The 21,108-nt window shown below is 33.9% G+C and overlaps 4 protein-coding genes across 10 annotated transcripts in view; 1 reads left to right on the top strand and 3 right to left on the bottom strand.

The window, feature by feature from the left end:
• The window catches only part of LOC126893931 (peroxidase-like), a 99,104-nt gene that overhangs the window by 68,406 nt on the left and 9,590 nt on the right, over nucleotides 1-21,108 (bottom strand). The window lies entirely within an intron of this gene.
• Nucleotides 1-21,108, bottom strand: part of LOC126893945 (androgen-dependent TFPI-regulating protein-like) — a 90,556-nt gene that overhangs the window by 53,234 nt on the left and 16,214 nt on the right. The gene's annotated exons all lie outside the window — the stretch shown is intronic.
• LOC126893946 (androgen-dependent TFPI-regulating protein-like) overlaps nucleotides 1-21,108 on the top strand; it is a 58,089-nt gene that overhangs the window by 14,642 nt on the left and 22,339 nt on the right. The window lies entirely within an intron of this gene.
• Nucleotides 14,642-15,916, bottom strand: LOC126893949 (uncharacterized). The gene is made up of 3 exons (XM_050664519.1): nucleotides 15,752-15,916; nucleotides 15,479-15,662; nucleotides 14,642-15,347 (listed from the first exon to the last, which is right to left on the bottom strand). Exons 2-3 carry the CDS (start codon nucleotides 15,597-15,599, stop codon nucleotides 14,926-14,928), a joined length of 543 nt encoding a protein of 180 aa, XP_050520476.1. The 5' UTR covers nucleotides 15,600-15,662; nucleotides 15,752-15,916; the 3' UTR covers nucleotides 14,642-14,925.

A 21,108-nucleotide genomic window follows, 5' to 3' on the forward strand; every position in this document is an offset into this window, starting at 1 on the left:
AAAAAAAAATTTCGGACTTTATTTTATCTTCATGGTGAAAACAGACATTAAACTTAATAAAAAAAATACGATTTTTGTAAAAAAATTCTTTTTTATATTTTTAACTTTATAATGCTATAACTTTTTGAAAGATGTATGGATCAATATAGTTTTTTTTTAAAGATGCATGATGTCTTTACCTATTATTTGGTATATTTTTTTTATAAATCTGACTTTTTACCTGCCGGCAGGGGGGGATTCAAAATGACAACTTTTTCACAAAAAATTAATTTTTTCAACTTGACTTTTGAAAATGTTCCTGAAAGTCTGACACTTCTATGTATATCTTAAATTAAAGCTAATGTAATATACTTAAACATAAAAAAAAAAATTTCTGACTTTATTTTGTCTTCACGGTGAAAATGGTTACCGAATGCTATTATTGTGTGAAAATTCTCGATTTTATTTTTTACATTTTTAACTTTATAATGCTATAACTTATTGAAAAGTGTATGTAACAACATAATTTTTATATGAGAAATAATATTTGTTAATAANCACACAATTTTTTTATGAGAAATAATATTTTTTAATAATCCCTTTTTCATTCGACATATTTTATCTTAATCGAGATATTAATAAGGAACCAGCAGATCAAGTAGCTTTTGGAATAAACCACCAATTTTTTTAATNCAAGTAGCTTTTGGAATAAAACACCAATTTTTTTAAAATTAAACACTATCTAAAGATTTGCATCGAAGCGTTTATTTTTGATAGTGATTTTAATCACTGTCAGATATCATTATACTTGATCCAACTATGCCACGTCACCACTGTGCCGCGACCTCCCTGTGCTGGTTTTTTTTTTTACTTGTAACCTCATTTAAAGTATTCTAAAAATTTAACTGTTAGTAGTTGTAAAAGTTACAGCTTATGACCAAAACTGTTGTATCCTTTTTAAAATTTAAAAAAAGAAATCTTCATTGATTTAACAATAAATTTTATCTGACATTATTTTTAAATACTGGAATTTTGGTATCATTGAATTCATATTTTCAAGAAGAATATAATTTTATATAGGTTATTTTTATGTATTTTAATTTATGTCACTTTAAAATACCAATTTTATACCAATAATCTTTACTAAATAATTATCAAACGTCAGATACGGAGTTATTGTCTAATCAGTAATATTGCAAAAATGGCATATAAATTAAACTATTTTTAATTAATTTTATAATTCTTAAATTTTATCAGGCTAGAATTAAATCATAAAAATAAATGTAGAATTAATTTTCTAAAAAGTTAATCATTTTTAAATGTTTGGAATTATATAGAAGCAGTGGTCAGTAAATATTTGTCTTGGTGGGTGTCAAAGAAAAATCTTTGTCTGTTCTAAGAACTCGTAAATTATTTCATTTCTAGTAAGTCACTATAATATACAGCAAAGCTATCAGTTCACGACTCTATGAAAGGTTGACTTCCGGTAGCTACAGCATTCGCTACCATAATATAAACCAAGTGAAGGCGGGCGACAAGTATGTATAATACGTACAAAAGCGATGTGACCGGGTGATAAACGCGCGCAGGGTAAATAAATCATTCGGTGAATTATGGTATTATTGGTAATTATTAAACAAATCTAATTAAAAACTTACCGAGATTTTATTACACGTTTTCAATATTTTATTATTCAATAAAAATAACATGAAATTTTAAACTTATATTCATAAATATGAAATGCGTTTCAATTTTTTTTCCTTTGCTACCTAACTAACAATATACAAAGGCTTTTAAATTGTTAATATATTATTTAAATAGACTTATAATTATTAATAATAATGTATGAATGTACATTCTTTTGATGACTGCGATTTCAAATACAAACTACTTATAATTTATTAGAGTAACAACAATATGGTCAAGTAACCAGTAAACACACAACAAACTTAGATCATTCAGAATCAGCATCGGTACCGTTGACCGTTGAAAAAATAGAGCCGAGTACTAAATAGATATACATGTATATATATAACTTGGAAGGGCGAGGCAGAAATATATGACGGGCACGGCTGTTATAGTTGGGTATGTATGTATGACGTGCGGCAATAAATTGGCAGATGACATTAGACCACTCTGTAGCGCTGATCGACCAGGTCCTATATTATATCGGTGGGCAATATATACTTTCATTGCTTTGCCGGCAGTACATCTCTGGGATAACATAATCATCAGACATGCAACGATATGATGACGACCGGTAAGACACACACAGTCAAGGCAACAAATTTTCCATTCATAAATAAGAGAAAAAACAGAGACCCGTTATTTCTATTTATGTCATTTCACTTGATAAGACCTCTTGTACCATAAATAATACATCAACTAGTCTTTTCTATTGTACCGTTGCACGCGGGAGAGGAGTTTAACAAGCCATCAATTTTTTTATTCATATTACTACTGTGGTTTCTGTCTACAAAATTTATTGTTTACATAGATGATATATTATTGATATTATTATGATATTATTAATTGGAGAATTTATTAAATTAACGTTGAGATGTTTATGTAGTGGTATTATTTGATCAGCACGTGATCTATTATGTACAGCAAAATGCAGTATTGCTGACACCAGACATGCGATTACTAGAAGTCTTCAATTAAAGATAAAACTATTAATAATAAACCGCAATAGTTAACCATAAACGATCTGTTTTTTAGTATTCTTGCGTTTTATCTCAATAAATCCACCTGTTAACCATGGCGTATGTTTTAATCAGGGCTGTTATAAAAACATGTTTCTTTGAAACCTATTTAAAACTCAAGTAAACCGTTTAAAGTTTTTCATTAGACCAATGTAAATGTTGATATTTTTGGTGTTTTAAACACGTTTAAAACATAATTACCCTGGTTTCAATTGGTTGTTTTAAGATATTATAGTATATAGGAATGTGTAGATATTTAGGTCGAAGTAGCAAAGACTTTTATACTAGTTCATAATATTTCTTACACGACCTATTTATCAAAGAATATAACTTACCTTCTTAAATAAATTGCCCCCTAAAATATCACTGTGTAGAGTCATATCAAACCAATTAAACGTTGGGTTAATAATTATTGTGTCTATCTAAAATAGGTTTTCAACAGTCCAACAAACCTAAATCGGTTAGGATTTAACGTACAACAAAAGTACTTTTTGTTAGTTTGGTTACACTTTACTTATTAAAATTAAAAAAATATTAATTATTTATAATATTTCTATAAATAATTAAAAATTTCAATAATTTATTAAAACTCAGTCCAATCCACTAAAAGGTCTGCTTTAGATTTTTATAATGATACAATGTAAAGAAATGGTTTAGCACACGGTGATCGACACAAATGACCTCATTCTATAAACGCGTGGCTGGTAATAAATTTTCAACAACCACACTGTGATGCTCACGATATAACGCAATATCTACTGATACGATCACATTTGCATGTGCCCATATCTCTGTCTCCCATAACATCGTTGTACCGTTTAATAGACACATATATATATATATAATTAACACAGTGACATACAACAATACTAACAGGAGGGCGGACTGCACACATAAACACTTTTTGCAATTCACGGCCAATGTGCCATAATAAGATATCCCTATCGACAGTTGACATTTTACCATCTTCGCGATCACTACTTTTGCCTGATAATTAACTTAACTTCGCTACCCGTATATTATAGTGTGTGTGTGTGTGTCGCCGTCAGCTCCCTGTTGGATTAATCATCTCTAGGTGTCCAGCAGGTTGTATTATCCATTTAATATTTCAATTGTTTAATAAATATTTATTTATATCGTTGTTAACCTAAAGTGTTATATATATATATTGTAGTGCGACCCTTGGTAGTTCCTCTAAGGGAATATAAATTAAATAGGAAACTTCAGTACCTAAGGTAGATATAGCCTAGCCAGCTATCCCCCGTTGGTCCCTTAGAATACTGTCGACGGGCATTTAGGCTAAACTCCTAAATAGCGACGTAACACTACGCAATCAATTCAAAATCAGTTCCTGTACACTTTATACAACCACCAACAGTTTATAGTGTTTTATATTTGGCCTCGAGCATGGAATCTTCACTGGAGAATCTTCTCGCCGTCGTTGATTTTGTCTCTTTAATATTTACCCTATAAAATAAACGCCACAAGCTGTAAACATACACATATTATAGTTTACACAATTGATATCGTTAGCCGTTAGTCGTTTCATGTCATCGTAGAAAAGCGATTAAGCCAAGAAGATAGTCATATTAATCTTCAAAGAGATGTGGTTGCAAAGTTATATTATAACTATAGAACTGTAAGTGTTATCAACTACTTGTTAAAAATGATTATGTTGTCTTGTTTATCGGACACATGATAATTGCTCTGAATATTGTTACATGTTACATTATTAACATGTTACTGAACATTCAAAGTTACGTTTTTTAACTAACTAATGAATTCTAAAAATGCTGATACCATATTTTTTTTAATAATGTTTTTATAACATTATTTTTTTTAATTTTAATGAATTTCGTTTATAAATTTTAACTCTCCAATAATTATTTATAAATTTTAATTTAACTCGAATCATTCTTATTGAAGGTGCCTAAAAATACGTGTCACCATTTGATTCAAATATTTATTAAGTCTTGAAAAATAATATTTTTTACATTTTATCATAAAATTAGTAAAAAATAATTGGTTTTTAACAAAAAAAAAAATAAGATAATTAATAATTTACAACATCCCATAATAATTTTATCATATTATAATATACCATATCATATTATATTTTATCATAATATTTATCATGTTCACTATTCTTTAATTTTTACAACGTTTTAAAAACAATTTGCCCGTTTCTTATCAAAATCTTAATTACTGTGATTTTTTTATGAAGAAATAATATTCTGTTAAGGATTGAAAAATTTATTTTAAAATATTAAAAACACATAGATCTAAATAAGGTTTCTGTTTAACATTACCACCATGAATTAAATTTTTGATTTCTATAAAACATATTCAAACGCACACACTCAGAATTATCACATAGCAGTTGTTTGAACGCAGCGCCCGGTGGTAACACGCGGGTTTGTTAACGTTCGTGGTTTTGTTTTGTCTTAAATTTTTATCTATGTCGAGGATAAAGAATAAGGTGAGTGGACTGTATGTTTGAATGTAAAATAAATTTCACAAGATATAATTATAACAATTAAATGTATTATACAAGAAATATAAAATCTAATATACACTAATGTGGATAGGGGGGACACTTAATACTAATGCCACTAAGGCGATGATATAAACAAATAATAAATTATACAAGTGAGTCTTAGAAAGATAAATGAACAAGCATTATACTTATCTGCTAAATGAAACGGCTGATGATAATGTTGAATATTGAAAGGATCAATTGAATATGAATCCAAGTAACTGACCAAAGTGAACAATATGCCGTCAACGGTATTGTGATGTATCTCAGAAAATATATAGACCCAACGGCGATCAACTGAGCGCACAGAGTACGATAATCGCAAAGGTGATATTTTCTTTTTACAATAAAACGAATACAAAAAACTACTGGATCGCAAACGCCATAGAGCTTATAACAGAAGAAGCGTTAAGATGGCTGCGACAATGGTAACATAGTGAGAAAACCGACAACAACTCGATGTAACACAACGATAACATGAATAATCAAAAATACATTTTCTTGACAGCATATTCAATCGATGTGTATCCAACAGCAGTCACAAAGTAATAATAATCTATTTAGATTATGATCTAGACTATTTTACGGCTAAATGCTCAACCTGATTTTTATAAAGTTCTCTAGGTTTTCTCTTTTATCTTTCGCCGTTCGTCCATAGAAATGCCATCTACCGTTTATTATGTACAATGATACAGTTTAGTCGCCGTCATTTATCGCTTACGATCTATTGAAGAATTCATGTAATGTATTTAAATAGTACGGTAGCATAGTCACGTTTTACATTATTGTCTTTAACACGTGTCTATTTATTTAAATGCTAATACTCAATAATTTTTTTTCATTTATTTCAAAAGCTAATAAATTATTTTTATCTGAATATTATATCACTGATGTCACTTTAATCTTTAGTGCTTGTGTTATAAGATCTATTTTGGTCACTTTTTCATTTTTTTGTATACACTAACTAACCTTTTAAAATAAATAAATAAAAAATGCATTATTATAATTAATAAGAGTGAATAAAGTTTTACACAATTAGTTATTTCATGTGATAGTCTTGTTGATTATTAACATTAATTGATTTTAAATCTTTCCTAATATTTTTTAGCTAAATCTCTTCCTTAAAATTATACAGATTGTGTTAATACGATATTTTGGTAATTTATCGGCATATTAATGCGATTTCAAAGGAAAAAATATATTCTAATTTATAATTGCATCATCATTGAGTTTTGTGGTATTTATAACTAATAATTAATTACATGACTGATAATAAATAACTTCATTAATGTTTTATTTTAATTTACAGAAGTAGGATGCAATTTTTACCGGTTCATGTTTTAATATCTAATTACACACTACTTACAAAAACGTATGAAAAAAATTTATAAATTTAAATCAGTTTACTCTATAAAAAACTGTTTAAATTCATGTATTTATTTCTAAAAATAAATTTATTTTGCTAAAAATTAGTGTCTTCATAATCATTGATTTCTAAATATATTTTTCAAACTGAATCGTTTAGATTTTTATGTACAATTGATTGTTACACACAATAGAACTTTTAGAGTTAGAAGTTATAGCTTCATTTAAAGTACTTCTAAAATTACATGGAATAAAAATGAAATTCAATAAAAATTATTAGATAAAATTGTTTAAAAAATAAATTGTTTGTTTGGTTGATACGTTCCTCTAATTCTATATCGACTTTAAGGGTGTCAACTTAATTTTATCAAAAAAACTAATCAAAAACTCACAAATTTTTCATATTAGTATAAGTAACTACGTCAGACAGTTTTTTTTTAATTATAAGTATCTGACATATTGATTCAGCTTTAATTTCATACAAAAAACGTTATTTTCATTATAATAAATGATAATTCTACAATGAATTTAGACACATGTAAAAATATGTTAAAATTATAACAAGTACGAAATAAAAGCAAATACAAAATAAAATTGTGGACATTATTTTTATTTTAAATATAATTTTAAAATAAAACTTCTTAATAAATATAATATATATAATAATATTAAGAATACTAATTCTTCGGAATATGGTCAAAGTAAAAAAAAACCCAGTACAGTGAGGTCACGGCACATTAGGGACTTGGCATAGTAGGGTCCAGTATAGATTTAATCTGACAGTGATTAAAATCACTATTATTAGAAACGCTTAGATGCATATCTGTAGATAGTGTTTAATTCTAATAAAATGGTGGATAATTACAAAAGCTTCATCTTTTGAACGTATTGTTCATCAAAATCTGTCCAGCAAGAACAGAGATTAAGCGTTAACAGACACAAAAAAAAAAAAAATAAAAAAAACTCATCATAATAAAATTAATACCTTCTCAGCTTCGCATTGAAGCTAAAAGAAAAAGCACATGTTTTTTACAAAAATTCTTTTTTATATTTTTAATTTTATAATGCTATAACTTTTTGGTAAATATATGGATCAATACAATTTTTTCATGATAAATACTATTTATAAACCTTTTTCATTCGTCATACTTCTTTTTAAATAATATCATTTCCCTTTACGCATTATATAAATATATTCACATATTACATTTATGAATCATAAAACTTGTAATCAAGATATAAATAAGGAAATAGAGATCATATAGCTTTTGGAATAATGCATCAATTTTTTAAAATTAAACACTATCTACNGTGGGGGTAATGGAGGATCGCATTCATGAGGGTGGGGGTAAGGAGAAGGCGTGGTCTTATCATTGATTGGTTAAGGGTAGGCGTGGTCTTATCATAGATGGGTGTAAGGGTGGCGTGGTCTTATGACGGTGGGGGTAAGGAGGAGGCGTGGTCTTATCTATGATTGGGTAAGGGGAGGAGGAAAAGGAGGCGTGGTCTTATATGTATGGGGTAAGGAGGAGGCATAGTCTCACTATAATGGGAGTAATAGGTAACTTATTNACAGTATTTTTATTTAGTATCTTTTTAACTTAATAAATTAATTAATAACAATAGAAAATTAAATTTTTATATTCAGTGTTAATATTGATTCAGTTTAGTATTGTTTACTTTTCAAAATTACTTGCAATCTATAAAAAATAGTTTCTAACAAATAATCGTCAAGCTAAATTTATAAAAAAATTATTTTTATAACCCACTTTCATAGAAAATTAACTTATATATAGCTANTAAAGTGCGCATGCGCACTATAACTTCATGTCAGTGGTGGGGTAGGTAGCCATTCGGAAATGGTTGTCTCCTCCTACGATGTCATCTACTGAAGGGTAAGGGNAATATTTAAATTAAAGCAGTGAAAAATGATTTTTAATCTTTTTATCAGTATTGTGATTATTGCGGTGATTTTAGATACAAGGCAAGTTAATACATGTTGTTCTGGAAAAGTTCCGTGTACAGATCCAGAACTTGTAAGAGCAGTCAATTTGATTACTGGATTTGAATATCCTCAGAAGAATGATTTCCCTAAATTAAAATTTAATACTGTAAAGAAACTATTAAAAATATATTCATTACCAGAAGAAAGTAAAGTAAAGAATAACAGTGTGAAGATATAGATTCATGTCATTTAAGCGAAGAAGTTACCAGCCACATGTTAGCTTCCCTTTTCAAAATAAATAAAACAATATATGTGCCTTACATATATTCACACGTTGTAAAATAACTTAAAAGTAAATGCATATTACCACACACCAAATCACAGTATAATAAATCAATGTTATTCTTTACTTTACTTTCTTTTGGTAATGAATCTATATTTAATAGTTTCTTTACAGTACTAAATTTTAATTTAGGGAAATCATTCTTCTGAGGATATTCAAATCCAGTAATCAGATTGACTGCTCTTACAAGTTCTGGATCATTTTATGATACGTCAGCATTTTATGAGAACAATGACAACGTCTGTCGTTTTGGCATAATAAATTCTAAGAAATTTATCATGGGTAACCAGACGCTTAGCTAAGCATATTTCCAACATCAAAGGTACCGCCATATTATAACGTTCATAGGCGTCTGCATTTTTATTTTTTACATAGTATTTTATCATTGCCTACCACCAGATGCTTAGAAAAACATCTCGTTAATATTAGTATATTACTATTAATTATATAATTAATATAATTACTATAATTGGTAATACGTTTTTAGAATTAACTATGTTCGTCGTTATCGGTTGCTATAATAGTATAATCGCTATTGGTTATTATTATTATTTTCTACTGCTCCTTTAAAATAATAATATATGTATAGCATTTTATTATATTATATTTAATTTGACAATTTTTTTATACCTATAACTAGAGGTATTACATTTAAAGTCGCTCCCCCACCACCAGCACCCCTGAGTCATCACTGCGTTTATCATTTAATGTATACATTACATTGAAATAGTGTACGTCAAGTAGCGGCCGCCGCCACCACACTTGACTATTCCTTGAACGATTTGTAACAAACTCTATTAAGACAATTGGGTGTGAAGTGCACACAATGTGTGAAACCCAATGAAAACTAACCTAAGTCGGGGGAGGGGGATTTCCTCAACATGTAGTAATGAGCGAAGGGGTAATAAAACATAACTTAAACTAATCTAATGGGAGGGGTGCGTATGAAACCCGACGTAAACAAACTTGCCGCACGTCTATAGATTGTATATAATAAATAATTTCTAAAAAATTTTACGTACAGTAATAATCACTGTTGTATGCATGCATTTTTTACATAGTATTCTATCGTTGGTTACCAGACGCTTAGGTCAGCATATTCCAGACATCAAATGTATTACTATATTATAACGTTCATAGGCGTCAGCATATTATGAGAACAAAAGACAACGTCTATCGTTATGGTATTATAATTTCTAAGAATTTTATCATGGGTAACCAGACGCTTAGGTCAGCATATTTCAAATATCAAAGGTACCGCCATATTATAACGTTCATAGGCGTCAGCATTTTATGAAAAAAATTGCTATCATCGTTTACCAGACGCTTAGGTCAGCATATTTCAAACACCAAAGAGATCGTAATTGTCGTATGAATCTTATCATCGTCTACCAAACGCTTAGGTAATCATATTTCCAAAGATGTTACAATATATTAATGGTCACTGTCGTATGCATTTTATGAGAAAAATGGCAACGTTGTCTTTTTTCACGCCTACACATTTTATGAGAACAAAGACAACATCTGTCGTTATGACATTATAATTTCTAAGAATGTTATCATCGTCTACCAGACGCTTAGGTCAGCATATTTCAAACATCAAAGAGGTCACCGTACAGTAATGTCATATGAATATTACTGTTTAAACCAACCAAAACTTGTCTAAACAAGATCTTTGACCCCTATAAAAGAACGTCACATCAATTTCAGTCTCATTCACTCATTATCTTTTCTAAAGCGATTATTGAATTTTAAATCTTACAAGTTTATGATAATAAGTTTTTTTTTATTTTATATAAATAAGTTTAAAAAACAAGGCGAAATATTAATAAACTACTGAAAATCAAACAAATATGCATTTCCACTTTTGCCTCTATATAATAAATGTATTTTGTTATCATCATTGTTGATATTGTAAGCTTCGATTTCTTCATTAGTTAATTTCAATCTCGGGATAAACACATTCATATTGTTGAATAGACAACCAACAACGACAACCCCATTTCGTGTGCTTGTATTTTTCATAGATATGATTTTGTATGGCGTGTGTTCCTCCAAATCACTTAATTTTGAATATCTTTTTAATGCACTCTGATCGTTCAACTGTTTCTTTAATTGCTCCATTCTAAAATAAAAAATTAATAAATATTTAACAACTCTAAACATAACTAGTAACCAAAGTCAGTAGAAAATAGTTTAAATGAAAAATATATATAAATGTATTACTTACTTTATTTTATATCAAAAGTCTTAGAAATTCTTTAGGACAACAAATAGAAATAAACAAGCAAATGGTTTTTGGTATAATCGCTTTGGAAAAGATAATGAGTGAATGATCCTGAACTTGATGTGACGTTCTTTTATAGGGGTCAAAGATCTTGTTTAGACAAGTTTTGGTTGGTTTAAACAGGTACAACACAAACAATGACGGAAATATGCTTACCTAAGCGTCTGGTAGACGGTAATAAAATTCCATAACGACAAACGTTGCCATTGTTCTCATAAAACGCGTAGGCGTGAAAAAAGACAACGTTGCCATTTTTCTCATAAAATGCATACGACAGTGACCATTAATATATTGTAACATCTTTGGAAATATGCTTACCTAAGCGTCTGGCAACCGATGATAAAATTCATACGACAATTACGATCTCTTTGATGTTTGAAATATGCTGACCTAAGCGTCTGGTAAACGATGATAGCAATTGTTCTCATAAAATGCTGACGCCTATGAACGTTATAATATGGCGGTACATTTGATATTTGAAATATGCTGACCTAAGCGTCTGGTAACCGATGATAACATTCTTAGAAATTATAATGTCATAACGACAGATGTTGTCTTTGTTCTCATAAAATGCTGGCGCCTATAAGCGTTATAATATAGTAATACATTTGATGTCTGGAATATGCTGACCTAAGCGTCTAGTTACCCATGATAAAATTCTTAGAAATTATAATACCATAACGACAGGCGTTGTCTTTGTTTTAATAAAATGTAGACGGTAATGTGGGTTATAATATGGCGGTACCTTTGATATTGGAAATATGCTTAGCTATGCGTCTGGTAGGCAATTATAAAAATTCTTAGAAAAAGCAATTATTTTTCGTAAAATGTTGACGGTAATGAGGGTTATAATATGGCGATTGGTTTCAAGTTAAGTTTCATTACCCCTTCGCTCATTAGGACTTATTGAGAGACACCCCTGCTGCGTTAATATTAAGCAATTGAATTACACTATTTCAATGTAATGTGTATGCTTATCAATGAATATTATCAGTTCCGTTATCAGTTAACATAAGGTTTACCTCATCCTTCCAGTAGATGGCATCGTAGGAGGAGAACAACCATATGGCTACCTCCCCCACCACTGACATGAAGTTTTAGTGCGCATGCGCACTTTAAACCGACATTTTTACCTCCACCATCGTGGTATCACGCCCCCTCCTTATTACCACCATCATAAGACCACGCCTCCACTTATCCCAACAATGNTATGGCTACCTCCCCCACCACTGACATGAAGTTTTAGTGCGCATGCGCACTTTAAACCGACATTTTTACCTCCACCATCGTGGTATCACGCCCCCTCCTTATTACCACCATCATAAGACCACGCCTCCCCTTACCCAATCAATGATAAGACCACGCCTTCTCTTTACCCCGTCAATGATAAGACCACGCCTCTCCTTACCCAACAATGTTATGACCACGCCTCCCCTTACCCAATCAATTATAAGACCACGCTTCCCCTTACCCAATCAATGATAAGACCACGCCTTCTCTTTACCCCGTCAATGATAAGACCACGCCTCTCCTTACCCAATCAATGATAAGACAACGCCTTCTCCTTACCCCCACCCTCATGAATGCGATCCTCCATTACCCCCACCATCGAGAGACCACGCCCACTATATGACCTTGACATTACCCCCACCATCGAGAAACCACGCCCACTGTAAGACACGCTCTCCCACCCCCCGCCCGCCCACAATACAGGTGGGTGGGTGATGGGGTGAGATGGGAGCCGCAGAATCTCCAATATTACCCTACTGATGATTTTATTACTAAATGGTGTAGAAAAGATAATAGGCATGGTATGATAGTGAATGATAACAATAACAATGATTGGAGAACTTCAAATAACATCAACAAAATGATAATAGAAACACAAAATTATAATAACTTTCTATTGGAAAACGAAACAGAAAAAAATTGGGTCTCCTTAGAAAGTATGTACTTATATAAAATAAAGGATGAAAATACTTTGAAATACATAATAATGAATTTTGGTGAACAAAGTGAAATAGTTTTTAAAGAAATATACAATGAGCTCGACAAAAGTTATAATGAAGCTTTGAATTATTATTATCTAGTTCCTTGGATGAGAAAAATAGGAATTTATCAAATAAAAATGTTAAATGTGATAAAAACAATAACATTACATTTAATAAGAAAGCATATGGTTATTGCTAATAAATATTGGCAATTAAATCATAAATTGTTTGCAAATATCCATGTAAGTAATACTGATATGAAAAATTATCTTTTAAATAATAAATTCTTTAAAGTACTATTTAGGTTTAATAATTATGAAATGACAAAAGTTTTAAAAAATTCAACTAAAAAACCAATGGTTGAAACAGGTGTAAATTTAACACTTAATAAAGCAATTATAGATATTGAACAAATTATGAAAACTCTGTTACCAAAATTTGTTCCTATAAATTACAATGAAAGACTAGATAATGAAAATTTAGAACAACTAAGCTCTGAAAAGAAAAAACTTAGTAAGATTGACTTAAATCAAATTACAGATAGAGCTTTGAAAACACTAAGTGAAAATGTAGAGAATATCAAATCGTATATAAACTATTTAGTCGAATTATTCTATGAATATAATATTGAGACTATTGTGTCTTTTATAACACCATCTAATATAAATTTCGATCCAAATATTTATCATAAAAAAGTTCTTATAAATTTTGATTAATTAAAACAATGTAATTTTTGTTAATTTATTATTTCAATACTTATTTGAACTTTTATAAAAATACGAGGTTAAATATGTAATATATGTTTCAATAATAGCTGCGAAAATTCTTAAATTTTTATTATTATTATAATTTATTTATAAAAGAGGGGATTAATTTAAGTACCTATCCTCCTTGTCCTCCTTAATATAAGTATAAATAATTGACAAAAAAAAAATTATTGTAGAAAATTATAATAACACGAAAAACTGATATTGTTTACACAATTGCTATTTTAAAATTCATGTGAGCAAGTAAAGGATAAAATTTTTAAAAATACATACCTAATGAAATTTGTTTTGATTCATCTATTTTTTAAAAAGCTATGACAGATTAAAGAAAATAAGTTTTTTAAAAATACCGATTTCAAAAAATTTTTAGTTTGACTACCCCTTTGATGGCAAGTAAAGGTTCATAAAAATGATATCAAACAATTGGAAAATAAATTTGTATAAAAAAAAAAATGTTCATTATTCAAAAAGTTATTGCAATTTAATGTTGAAAATTAAAATCAAAGATTTTAACTCATGATTAACGTGTTTTTTAACTACAGCAGACATTTGCACATAGGAGATAAGTCATCGAAATGATTTTTTATTTTTAAATTTGTAACACGTACATAATCTTTCATTTTGTTGGAAAAGTTAACTTATCGTGCCAAAGTTGTTATTTTGAATATTCGCCTGTAGGCAGATAAAAGGTAAAATGAAAAAAAATACTTAAGGTATTTATATAAGGTAAAATTATTTAGAGTTATGACAGTTGTAAGGAAAATTTAAAATAATGTAGAAATTTATTGATTTTAAAAATCGTATATTTTTTTGATGATTCACCGTGACAAGGTAAACATTACTAATTTTTGTGGGCATAGTCATCAAATAGATACAATTTATTATCATTTGATGAATTGTTGAGAAAAATCGGTCTAATAAGTATATTATGATAACATACAATGTCTTTGGTATAATCTCAAATTTGTTAAATCATTCAAAATTCAGATATTATAACTCATTACTATTTATACATGTAATGTATAATGTAGGAGCACCTGATCGTTGATGTTCTTGCACTCGTCGTTTGTAACACACAAAACAATATGTTTAGCGTAATCGCGGACGTTGTTCAACGACATCGCCCGCGGATAAACAAAGTCTAAAAGACATGCAAAAGATTCGCTTACCGCACCGACCTTAATAGTCACGTATTCTAGTCCTTTGTTGAGCGAGCCAGCACCGAGCTGCAACAGCCAATCGGCGAAAGGTTGGTCGCCGTCGGCGCGCATGTTGCGCTCAAGCGAGTATTTTTCCATCGAGACCCAATAAACACCATGCCGTATGGTGGCCGAAACGATTTGGGCCCGCGAACCGCGCTTCACGATGGGCAACGTCTGTCTGAAGTCGCCGGCGAACAGCACGGGTTTGCCGCCGAAAGGCGCATACGGCACGTTCATGGNCCGTGCCGTATGGTGGCCGAAACGATTTGGGCCCGCGAACCGCGCTTCACGATGGGCAACGTCTGTCTGAAGTCGCCGGCGAACAGCACGGGTTTGCCGCCGAAAGGCGTGTCCGGCACGTTCATGACGTCCCTGAGCAACCTGTCGGCGACCCGCAGCTGCGACGTGGGCGACATGGATGCCTCGTCCCAAACGATCAGTGAGGCGGCGCGCAGAGTCTGCGCTTTCCTCGATTGCATTGCAAGATACGACGGGTCTTCTTGATCGTGCGGCGCCACTCTCACGCCGAACGTAGAGTGGACCTGTGAACAGAGTAAACGCACGTAGTCGGTTTCGAACACAATAAACGCAAACCGTGTGACGGTCGCGCGATAATGTGTAGAACACTCACGGTCTGTCCTCCCTGGATCAACGACGCGGCTATCCCAGTATAAGCCACGGAAATCACGGTCCCTCCGCGGCTCCGGATAGACGAAATCAAACAGTTGTACAGGAAGGTCTTGCCGCAACCTCCGGCTCCGGAAACGTAGAACAACTTGGGCAATGGACGCCTATATANCGGATAGACGAAATCAAACAGTTGTACAGGAAGGTCTTGCCGCAACCTCCGGCTCCGGAAACGTAGAACAACTTGGGTAATGAACGCCTGGTGTCGCCGACCGCCCGCATGACGCGGTCGTATATCGTCCGCTGTTGTTCGTTCAGTCGACCGACCAACTCGACGACGTCTGCCGCCGTCGCGTTGTCGGCCGGCTCGTCCGGTACTAACAGAGCTCGATTCGGCTCGGGTAAACCGTAACCAGTGAGCGTCTTGTTTGAAGCGGCCAGGTGACGTTCCACAGCAGCCAAACACATGGCTTCGGATCTGTCGCGGTCTGCGTGTCGTCTGAAGTAATCTTCCATCAGATTATCCTGTAAATACAACGAACGATGAATAATTAACTCCATCGCACTTGCCGTTATTACGTGAGCTATATAAAAAAAAATAAATAAATAAATAAATAAAGGAAACAAAACCNCCGGTACTAACAGAGCGCGATTCGGCTCGGGTAAACCGTAACCAGTGAGCGTCTTGTTTGAAGCGGCCAGGTGACGTTCCACGACAGCCAAACACATGGCTTCGGATGTGTCGCGGTCTGCGTGTCGTCTGAAGTAATCTTCCATCAGATTATCCTGTAAATACAACGAACGATTAATAATTAACTCCATCGCACTTGCCGTTATTGCGTGAGCTATATAAAAAAAAAGAAACATAAACGAAACAAAACCGTCCCGAGTGCTTTGAATGAATATTGTCAATTAATTATTGTCGTCTAATATGAAACAAACGAAATATTTATAATAAATAATTAATTTAATAATAAATGAATTATACATATTACACACTATAGTGATTTGTATTGAGTTCATTCATACTCTGTGTATTACCTCGACGTGTATTTACTTTAATTAACATTTTATGAATTTATATATGGGGATCGAACACTATTGAAGAAACATCAACTATAACAATGAAAAGATATTCGTAATGAACACGTAAATTAATGTTACGAATAATATCGACTTGATGTAGGAAATTTTAATTTTCCAGTCAATGGTATATTGCATGAAAAGTCGCGGTGTGGCAATAGCGTTGAATCTACTTATTTTCGCTGTTGTAGAAAAACGCTAAGAACACGACTCGTTACTATCGCGCATTAGATAAACGTTTAGTTTAAAATCCGATGAAGTTCGTTCGGTGGCGTACCGCCCTGTTTATTTACTTATAATTATTGTTATTATTATTATTATCATTATGTATGATTGATATTAATATGTTAATTATCGTTATTAGTAAGAATAATAATAACAACAGTAATAATTATCATTATCGTTGGAAATTGTTTTATCCGTCAAAAATGGAATTTATAATATTTGACCGAGTAGGTATTTGTAAAAAATTGACTCGCACTAAAAGAACACTATCGCAATGCAAATTTAAAAAAAGAAAGTCGGACTACCATTCCACGGTCCTATAAATTGTCGACGGATAATCGTAATAGTTACCCGTACTTAATGAATGATTTATACATTTGTAAAGTCGAGATGTCGTCATACCTTAAACTCGTCGTACAGTGTCGGCGGGTCGTTGGGCGAGCAATGCAAGAGTATCGTGACGAACAAACATCTCAACTGATGCGGCGTGTCGTGAACGGAAGCTTCTCGTATACACGCCCTCCACGTGTGATCGTCTCGCAAAATGCCCCGAGCCGTTGCGGCTTCGGCGTAAGTGTGGTATGTCAACCGTTCTCAGGTCCTCGAAACCGGCCGGTTCCCTGCGGTACAGCAACAACGTCCTCAAGTTGAAACGTTCTCTGTCGCAAGGACATTCTCGTGATGGTTGGATATGTCTGGGCGCGTTGGCGTAAACGCCATGACTTTTCCCTGCTATCCCACACGTAGTAGTTGGGTATTTCGTGATACAGGTATCGCCTGGCGTTGGAGTCGTTCCTGTTCAGTTGAAAGTATTCCGTGAAAGTACACGTACTTGTACAGATACATTACGCTCTTCACCGAAGAGCACACCTTCACGTTGATGTGGGCGTTGTATTTGGCCGTCAGATAAGGATTGTAAGGCACCACCTACTGACTGTCCAGGGTGGCCCGACGTAATTCGACGGTACGACCGTTGTCGGGTCGCCTGCACTCGGGGTAACCGCTGTCAGCGCAGTAAACCGTTTCCTCGCAATACGGTTTGGANCAGCGCAGTAAATCGTTTCCTCGCAATACGGTTTGGAGTATTGCTTGGTACAAACGTTTCTCTCTTGATCCCAACACGGCGACGTTCTGAAAAACATACCGCACGGACCGTGCAACATGTGAGCCTTAACCAAATGGTGCGNCCGTGCAACATGTGGGCCTTAACCAAATGGTGCAGCACCGGCTGTGTAACGGGATCCGGTATGTCCGCTCGCACGATTCGGTCTACTTCTTCGGCCGAACGTATTTTAAACCGCTCTTCGACAATAAGCAGTATGTGCACATGCGGTAGACCGCGCTTCTGAAACTCGACCGTGTAGACGTAAGCCTCTACGCGGCCGAAAACATTCTTGCGCGTCAGATCGTCCATCAGCGCTTTGAGTTTGGCGCGAAACCAAATCGGCCCTGTCGGTGTACGTCAACTTGTCCGACAGGCTGTCGGCGATCTCTTTCCACTTCGGGTTGCAAGTGAAAGTGATGAACAGATCGGGCTTGCCGTATATCCGCACCAAGGCCATAGCGTCGTGATAACGTTTTTTCATGAACCTCACGCTGGCCGTGTGCGAAGCGGGTAGAATGACGCGAGACCCGACGTCGTTGTCCTTGGTCACGTCGTGTTGCCCGTTGATGTGATCCATCAGACCTTGGTAGGCCTCCACGAAAAAGTCCGACTGGTGCGCCTCGTAGTATTCAAACCGCTCCGATTCCATGCGCACGTAGTAATCGCACAGGAGCTGTTGAAACAGAAACCCGCCGGCGTGTAACGGGCTGAACTCGCTGTGATCGACATCGTTGTTGCCCCCGTAACGGACGGCCAGACGATAACACATGAACTCTCTGATGGACACGCGTTGCCTGTTGGTCGTTCTCCGCGCGCCCGTCTGTCCCATGTGTTGGTTCCGTCCCCTTTCGCCGTTCGAAAAGAGCAACGGGTATACCATGGGATCGATGTGTGGCGATCTCGTCGACAGCGTGGGCATCACGGGTCCGGTCGTCGCGCGGCCGTAAACCGCGAAATCCACTTGCGCCGGCGGCAAGCCGTTCTCGCCGGTGAACACCGCTGCAACTTCGTTGACCCGCGAGGCATTGTAGCGCCTCGGATCGTTGTTGCGGTCTTCGATAAAGAACATGGTCACTCTTTGCGGTGCCTCTTCCGGCAGTCGTCGGGTCTCGTCGACCCACACCTCGTCCATATAAAAATGAGACGGTCGTTGGCGTTACCTGAACGCTTCAGCGTACGGGTTGACGGCCCTCAACATTTCGTCGAGTTCCCGTAACACGCTCTCCAACAGATTGGCTCGGCTGCGATTGGCTTCAATCCGCGCCGCGGTAGCTTCCGTCGAGCTGATGAAGTACAACTGACAGTAGCGAGGTGTTGCCCCCCTCCTGTTGGGTATCGCCGATCGGCTCATCCTGTGGTCAGTGAAAGTGTAAATCATCGGTAAAGTGTTTTAAAGTAAATAATTTGTCGGCAAAGTAATAAAAAAAAATACTTTAGGCAATTAATATTTTAATTATTATTATATTTTATTCGAGTATTCCATAAACGCTACAGTGGTGTGCTAATAATTGGTTAGATTAACGTCGTATATCATAGGAAAAGAGTAACGTATTTTTTATATTGAAATGTTATATATAGTGTTCGTATGCGTATGTCCCTATGTAGAAAAGAGTTTTTCGCGAAACACCACTGCATAAACGTGTATTAGTTGATGTAAATGGCCGAACGACCCGTTCGATTTAAATCGAGATGAAATCAACGATAATAATTAAATCCACTTTGATTCGATTTAATCGGACGGTTATACTCGTTTGAAACGAATAGTAATTTCGAAATATTTATCTGATATGAATAAACAATGAATATTAAATTTAAATAAGCTTACATATTAGTTTCCTAAGTTTTTACAAATGAAATAGGAAAAATATTTTAAAACTAAAGTCGATATAAAACTTGTAAACAATTTTTTAAGTGCACAGACGATAAACGTTATGGAGTCCGGTTACTTCGTCAATGTGTATTTTATAAATTTATCGGAACAACTAAAAAAAAAGGTGCGGTGTAATTGTAATTTACTACAAAATAATAACTACCCAATAGTAATATTGCCGATAAATTAGTCGAGCAACAAATGTCGCATCCATTACCTGTGGTACATCTGCCCGTGCGCGGTAAACACACCGCCTGGCAAACGGCCCGGCTGAGCCTCGGCCGGTGCATCGTTCACTATGAACGAAGCGAACGGCCAGCGCGCTGTTCTAAGGACGAATTTCCGCTCTAAAGGATCGCGATCGTGCCGAATCGCCGAGCATCAGGTCCTTCAACTGATCTGGAACAGGCAATAATACTTGGTCGTCCGCGAGGGCGACCAGACCATTAGAACAACACAAAGAAAAATAAAGTCGCGCATTGTTACTAATACTTAACCTTTTCACGGCGAAATGCCGTGCGTTGCAGTGCGCACAAACGTAACTCATTGGGCCAGTGCAATTCTCTTCCGGTAAAACGTCTCGCACGTGAGCTATGAGTTCGACCGGTTGCACGGGTATCACTTCAACAACACCACCGGCTTGCTCTCGTTCCGGATTAACACGCTGTCGATCGTCCTATGCACGTAAAATTGGATTTATAAAACAGAGAATGTATATACAATAAATATGTAAAATGCATTGTTATAAATATTAAATTTGAAAAATAACGCACAGAGTTAAATTGCTAAAATCTATTGAATAGTAACGGAATAATATATTCAATTATTATATAATAATAACAATGAGTATAACAATAATAATTATGAACAACAATAAATATATGTTAAGTGATATTTTTGACATTTTGATTTTTATTTATTTAATGTTGAATTAATATTTTAAACATTTGTTTAACCTTAAACAACATAAATGGTTTTCTGAGTAGTGTTGTGTAGTAGCTTAGTATACAGGCAAAGGTTATAAAACTTGTGTCGTCTAAATATAAATGAACAAATGATTATAATAATTAATGGTACT

This window comes from Daktulosphaira vitifoliae, unplaced genomic scaffold (genome assembly GCF_025091365.1).
Source record: "Daktulosphaira vitifoliae isolate Bord-2020 unplaced genomic scaffold, ASM2509136v1 Scaffold_1, whole genome shotgun sequence".
NCBI lineage: Eukaryota > Metazoa > Arthropoda > Insecta > Hemiptera > Phylloxeridae > Daktulosphaira > Daktulosphaira vitifoliae.

What these genes read in the sequence shown, in the direction of transcription:
- LOC126893949 (XM_050664519.1), bottom strand. Translation starts at nt 15,599, where the DNA reads ATGCAATCGAGGAAAGCGCAGACTCTGCGCGCCGCCTCACTGATCGTT. An exon ending in GCTCAGGGACGTCATGAACG is followed by an intron (nt 15,348 to 15,478) that starts TGCCGGACACGC and finishes CCATGAACGTGC; the next exon opens with CGTATGCGCCTTTCGGCGGC.